Source organism: Labeo rohita, chromosome 9 (assembly GCF_022985175.1).
Source record: "Labeo rohita strain BAU-BD-2019 chromosome 9, IGBB_LRoh.1.0, whole genome shotgun sequence".
NCBI classification, from domain to species: Eukaryota; Metazoa; Chordata; class Actinopteri; order Cypriniformes; family Cyprinidae; genus Labeo; species Labeo rohita.
Genome location: NC_066877.1, coordinates 15,930,597 through 15,938,096, shown reverse-complemented (window position 1 = coordinate 15,938,096; position 7,500 = coordinate 15,930,597). Strand labels below are relative to the sequence as shown.

Here is a 7,500-nt window from a genome sequence, read left to right as displayed (position 1 = left end):
TGGCCAGCAATGATGGTCCAGATCTGAATCCCATATAACATCTGTGGAGAGATCTCAAAAAAGCATTTGGGAGAAGGCATCCTTCAAATCTGAATGACCTGGAGCAGTTTGCAAAAGAAGAGTGGTCCAAAATTCCAGTAGAGAGCTGTAAGAAACTCATTCATGGTTACAGGAAGTGATTGATTTCAGTTATTTTTCCAAAGGGGGTGCTACCAAATATTAAGTGAAGGGTGCCAATAATTTTGTCCAGTGCATTTTTTGGGTTCTGTGTGGAATTGAATCAAATTTGACTTTTCTAATCTTTCTTTTGTGTTGTTCCAATGCAAACAAAAAATAAAGAAACATGAGTACCAAAACATTTGCAACAGCGACAACCTTTTCTTAGAGAAGGATTGCATTGTCTTACAGAATTGCAAGGGTGCTGATATTTTTGGCCATGACTGTAGTATTGTTATGTTTGTTAATTGCACATTTATTTGTTGTTATATTAAATCTATGTTTGATTATATTAAGGATGCCAAAGGCACAGATATAATTGAATGACCCTGATTCTGTTTCCTATGTGAAAATGTAGGCCAATCATAACAGTGGCCAATTACTGAAAAGCCTTAAAGGACCTGCCCCTCAAAACAGTTTTAGACAGAGGATCAGAATTAGCGTTGATAATAATCATTTTTCCATTTATTAATTTATTTTTGTGCGTCCAGTGTAGAAAAACAGAAAATATCACAGATATAGATGCTAATTCAATCATTCACTGCACAGGATCCATTGGTGAGCACGTTATGTAATACATTTCTCTAAATCTGTTCCAATTAAGAAATATCACTCATATTTACAGTCTTGGATTGGCTGAGGGTGAGTATATTTTCAGCAAAGTTTCATTTTTGGGTGAAATATTCAATTAAAGCATATGCAGTGTCATGTGCCAGCTCATCTTTGGCTTTCCGTTGTGCTGTAAAATAAACAATGAAAAAATCCTAGCCTGTTTTTGAAAGCATATTTTCACTTCTTTGTCCTCACAGCTTGCTGTCGTCAAAACTCTGGAAACATGTTTGAAGTTTAAAATATAATTGAGGTTTTCAGACACAGTTAAGAAATGATGAAGTGATGTGACTGTAGGAAACAAACATTTGTGGTGGAGCATTGTGGGAGGTGATAATTGTGTCCTCATGCACGTTTCACTCCTGTTTGTGGATGATTCATCATAGAGGTGTCAGTGTTGATTATCAAAATATAAGTGATGACAGGCAGTCTAGCTATTACACAAAACTGTCCTTTCAGTTGTTAAATTCACATAAAAAAAAAAAAAAAAAAAAAAAAAAAAAAAGCAGAAACCTTTAGTGGTGAGGTGTCATTAATCAAGTGTGTTGGATGTAGGAAGAGGGGGGTGAGAAGGTGAGATGAGATTTGGTGCTCAGGGCTTATTTTCAGCCTCCATCCTTGAAGCAAAGAATTAATCAAAAGAAAAATATCTCTCACTCGTGTCGGATTCTCGCGGTGTAGCTCACCTCCAAAGTGTCTGGCATTTTCATTTTGTTGCATCAGCATCTGTACTGGCCTTTGAATAATGTGTACATTTTTTGGTAAAAATCTTCTAGAAGAGGTCTCATTGAAAAGTGATTTATCAGGAGGACACATCAGCTGAAATCATATTTATAGCACTGTACGTCCCACTGCCATATGAACTGTTTGCGTAGATAACATTTCAATATTTTATTTGCACATTCTGGTTCCCACGAGTGAAAAAAAAACACCACCTGTACTAATTACTCCCCCATGTAGAGGAACCGAAACTATCAATGGCCCGAGGCCTGGTTGTTTGATCCAAAAATCACTAAACTGAGCACAGCATGAGCTCTCTTTACTGCCAGTTGCTGTGAGCTTAAAGGAAATAGTTCATGTAAAGATGAAAATTCTGTCATCATTTACTCACCCTCACATCATTCCAAACCTGAATCACTATGTTTTTTTCCGGTGGAGAACAAAAGAAGATTTTAACAAAAACAGCACCATAAAAGCCTCATCAAAGTAAATATGATTCACGCACTGTTTTATAAGTTTTCTAAGCCATTTGACAACTCTATGTGAGGAGCAGACCTAAATATAACTATTATTCACTGAAAATCTAGCTTGACAGCTATGGTCACTGTTTACTTTTACTTTCTAGTTAACACAACTTGGACAATTTGCTTTAAATAAAAAAGTGAGTAAAGTTTTGAGTAAATGTTTCTTTCTTTCTTTTCTAGACTTGTGTTTTTTGTAAAAAAATAAATAAAAATAATGAAAATTATTCAAGTATAAAATTGGGAAATTGACAAAAAAACAAAAAAGCAACAGGCCAAGAAATACAATTAATTTTATTTGTTGCTGAAACGTTAATATACATGTAATTAAAAAGTTAAGGCATCTGAAGCAGATATTTTTCTCATTTATTTTCTCCGCTGTCAAACTCTACTACTGCTTCTAATTACAAGAAACATTTCATTAGATCAGTCTAACAATTAGATCTTAGATACTCTTACAAAAATCTTTTTTTTTTCCACAACCAGAAGAAAACAGTTGTATTTAGAATTACTACAGTAAGAACAAAACAATGCACGTGATTAACACCTACACTCTCAGAAATAAAGGTACAAATGCGGTCACTGTGGTCGTACGCCTTCAAAAGGTACAAATATGTGCCTTTTAAGTATGAATATGTACCTTTAAAAGAATAGTTCACCCAAAAAATAAAGATTCTGTCATTAATTACTCACCTTCATGTCGTTCCAAATCCGTAAGACCTTTATTACAACACAAATAAAGATATTTTTGGTGAAATCCGAGTGCTTTCTGACCCTGCATATATAGACAGCAATGCAACTACCATGTTCAGTGTCTACAAAGGTAGTAACGTACACACGTACGTCTGCGAGATGTCTGTTAAAGATCACTTGATCTGGACAGCATCTGTTACATCTGACAGACGTCTGTAAGATGTCAGTTTTACATACATTCTAAATAATAACCATCTTGAAGACATCTAATAGACGTCTATTTGACATCTGATAGGAAACGTCCTATAGATGTATTGCAGATGTTCTAAAAAAATATGTGTTCCAGATGTAAATGTCAAATAGACTTCTCCGTGATGTGTGTGCACAGGGAAGGACATCGATAAAACAGTCCACGTGACATCAGTGGTTCAACCGTTATGTTATGAAGCTATGAGAATACTTTTTCTACGAAAAGAAAACAAAAATAACAACTTTATTCCAAAATATAAAATCGTAATTTGTGTTCTGAAGGTCTGACCGAAGGTCTTACAGGTTTGTAACATGTGGGTGAGTAATTAATTACAGAACTTTCATTTTTGGGTGAACTATCAATTTTATGGTGTTGATATACACCGTTTAGAAAAGGTATCACCCCAGTGACAGCTTAAATTTTTTTCTGAGAGTTAGAGGAAAAGTCCACTTCCAAAACAAAGATTCACATATAATGTACTCACCCCCTTGTCATCCAAGATGTTCATGTCTTTCTTTCTTCAGTCGTAAAGAAATTATGTTTTCTGAGGAAAACATTTCTGCACTTTTCTTCATATAATGGACTGATATGGTGCCCCGATTTTGAACTTCCAAAATGCAGTTTAAATGTGGCTTTAAACGATCCCAAATGCGGTTTTAAATGATCCCAGCCGAGGAAGAAGGGTCTTAAAATGGACAGTTAGGGTATGTTGAAAAACTCCAATCGTATTTTCTCCCTTAACTTCAAAAATCATTTCAAAATTATCCTACATTGCTGCAGAAGTACCAACACAGTCTTTGCAAAGTAAACATGCAAAAAAGATCAAACACCCTTAAAAGGTAAAACAGCGATATAGTATGATTTTGAAGTTGAGGGAGAACATGAGATGGGAGTTTTTCGACATACCCTAACTGTCACGAACCAGAACAAAAACAGTCCAGGCAGAGTAAGACAAGACGAGCGTTTGACATTAAAAAGTATAGAAATTGTATTATTTTTATTAAAAAATAACCGATCGTTACGCTAGATAAGACCCTTCTTTCTCAGCTGGGATCATTTACAACCACATTTGGGATTGTTTGAAGCCGCATTTAAACTGCATTTTGGTAGTTCAAAATCGGGGTACCATAGCAGTCCATCATATGGAGAAAAATGCTGAAGTTTTTCCTCATAAAACATAATTTCTTTACGACTGAAGAAAGAAAGACATGAACATTGTGGATGACAAGGACGCTAGTAAATTATTTGTAAATTGTTGTTCTGGAAGTGGACTTCTTTAATATGGGTTGACTTTTCTGCATCTAAAAACCCAATGGCTTTTTGCCCACAGTTTTTTCCTATTGTTTATATAAATGTTCTTACATGCTAAATTGCTGAATAACGAGTTTTATGTTCTGGTTCAAGTGGAAGAGAGAGTGCAATCTTGACAGGCTCTTTAAAACTAACTATTTTAAATACACAGTGCATTAAAAGCGTGACATTGAATACTGGACTCCCATAACGCCTCTCACAAAGTAAAGAGTGTGCATGTTTATTACGATCATTACGGTAATCTGCGATCTTGAAGTGTTTTGCATTAAGTTGAACGGCGAGTCTTTGGCAAGAACTGCCATACAATCAGACAACACCAAGCCAGGGTTGCCCAAACTCAGACCTGGAGGGCTGGTATCCTGCAGAGTTTAGCTCCAGCCCCAAATAAACACACCTGAACCAGCTAATCAAGCTCTTAATAAGCACACTAGAAACTTCCAGGCAGGTGTGTTTAGGCAAACTCTGCAAAACACTGGTCCTCAAGACCAACTTCGGGCACCCCTGACCAAAAGCCATTTTCATCTTTAAAAAATAAGATGTTCTTAAGAAAATAAACAAACTTTTTAGAATTTAACTTCTTACTTAAGAAGATATTCATGAATCTGATCCCTGATTCTTATATATGTGACCCTGGACCACAAAACCAGTCGTAAGGGTCAATTTTTTCGAAACTGAGATTTATAGATCATCTGAAAGCTAAATATATAAGCTTTTCAATTAATGTATGGTTTGTTAGGTCAGGACAATATTTGGCTGAGATACAACTATTTGAAAATCTGTAATCTGAGGGTGCAAAAAAAAATCTAAATACTGAGAAAAATCGCCTTTAAAGTTCTCAGCAATGCATATTAATAATCAAAACTTAAGTTTTGATATACAGTGTTATTTTTTGGCTATTGCTACAAATATACCCATGCTACTTAAGACTGGTTTTGTGGTCCAGGGTCACATGTGTCATATACAGTATATAGAAAATAGTAATTAAATCAATTTCACATTCTTCTTGGTTTTTTTCCTCAACGTTCTTAAAATGTTACATTTAAATGTCTTCTAATATTACCTGTCATTCACATTCATATTCTGTCTAATAAAATCAAAAACTTTTCTTTCTTTCATCTTAATACCATCTCATTCTCCTGAGCTGATGTTTGTTCAGACACTCAGCTTTACAAGGAGTGTGGCATGTTACCTTTTTTTCAGGAAACAATAAATATAAACAGATAAAATCTCAGATATTGAAATATAGAGGAATTTCACAATACTCTTCTTGTTTGTTTCTGTTTGCGGGGAGCTCAGTCAGTTACTTCACTGCTCCAGCAAACAGGATTGAGGCATCATGTGAGCCTGTAGGAGTTTATTAAATGAAGTGTATAAAGGGCCAGCTATTGTGTGTCATATGAAATACTCTTTCTTGCTCTCATCCATGGCGTCCTGCAGGGCAGGGTCTCCACGCAGAGCAGCGTCTGCTGTCTCTGCAAACTCTGTGCCCTTGGCCTCATTGGTATGATATGTGCCCTTGTGCTTGTACATGTATCGCAGAATGACGGCCAGGAGGAGGAACAGGACCAGAATCACCACAGCAATGACAACTAGAACACACAGACACAGAAAAAGAGAGGTTATATTAGAAGATAACCTGTGGGATGCAGCTACACGGTGAGACTGAATGTCCCGAAATAAACAGACGACACTGTTTTGAGTTCAGTGAAGCATTACTATATGGGTTTTGGAACTGCTGATTACCACAAGAAAAAAAGTTGAAGTTGTTTTTTGTGGTATTAGTTTGATTGAACTTAACTTGCACTAAATCTGGAACATATTTCTAATTCAATAACTGATTCCAATACCAATATCTGAAGGTGGTTATTAGTCATAATAACTATTATACAATACAAATTCTTGATTGTTTTTTTTTTTGTTTTTACGATGTACACATCTTATATGTGACCCTGAACCACAAAACCAAATTTATGCATCATCTGAAAGCTAAATAAATAAGCTTTCCATTGATGAATGAGTTTGTTAGGATAGCACAATATTTGGCCAAGATACAACTATTTGAAAATCTGGAATCTGAAGGTGCAAAAAAAGCAAAGTATTGAGAAAATGGCCTTGAAAGTTGTCAGAATGAAGTTTTTAGCAATGCATATTACTAATCAAAATTTAAGCTGTGATATATTTACTGTAGGAAATTTACAAAATATCTTCATGGAACATGATCTTTACTTAATATCCTAAGGATTTTTGGCATAAAAGAAAAATTGATCATTTTGACCCATACAATGTATTGCTGGCTATTGCTACAAATATACACGTGCTACTTATGACTGGTTTTGTGGTCCAGGGTCACATGTAATACACACACTAAATGATTGATATATATATATATATATATACATAAACTAAAACTTTAACTAAAATAGAAAATAAAAGTAATTCAAAGTTCAAGTATTAATAAAAATTATTATATTGAAATACAAAATCAGTTTCGGCATTTACCCGCTTGGCGGATTATGTTAAAACAGTCAAATGCTGGCTGATTAATTAGCCTATGTCTTGGTTTATAACTAGTTTTCATAGATTTATTCTTGACCCAGCTTACACTGCCCACCAAAAGTTTGGAAACATCCCTGGCAAAGTGTGATTTTGGACGATATCAGCATAAATCCTTATCATTTGTTGGTGCAAATACATTAAAAGTAACATAAAGTAACTTGACATTATCATTGAAGACCAGCAATAATAATTTTCATTTTGATTACGTAATAATGGCAATATATACATGTCAAAGTCAGACATGCCTCTTTGTCAGCTGTGATGCCTGGTTACTGATTTAAACTTGGCCCAGGTTTTTAAAGGATTTTTGGGTCAGCACACCTTAATAGCTTCAACAACTGATTGCCAATTAAGTTTAGAATACAATGAAGTTAGGCCCAGATTATGCAGAGCTGTAATAGCTGCTAATGGTGGATATTTTGATGAATTGAAAATGTAAGTTTTTTCTATGTATGAACTGTTTATGTAATAAAAGATGTTTCTGTAGTTTGTGTTGTCCCTTATCAGTGCAAAATTATCACAAATTAAAAAGGATTCACGTCAATATTGTCCAAAACCCCACATTTCTAGGGCGTTTTCAAACTTTTGGAGAGCAGTGTATATTTAGCTATACTCAAGTGGGAA

At 34.9% G+C, this 7,500-nt stretch overlaps 1 protein-coding gene across 1 annotated transcript in view; it reads right to left on the bottom strand.

Moving 5' to 3' along the window:
• Nucleotides 1–2,342: 2,342 nt before the first annotated feature.
• Nucleotides 2,343–7,500, bottom strand: part of gypc (glycophorin C (Gerbich blood group)) — a 31,226-nt gene continuing 26,068 nt past the window's right edge. Inside the window, exon 4 of the mRNA XM_051120071.1 lies at nucleotides 2,343–5,909. Within this exon, the coding sequence (XP_050976028.1) occupies nucleotides 5,713–5,909 (197 nt within the window). The 3' untranslated portion in view covers nucleotides 2,343–5,712. The remainder of the gene's footprint in view (nucleotides 5,910–7,500) is intronic.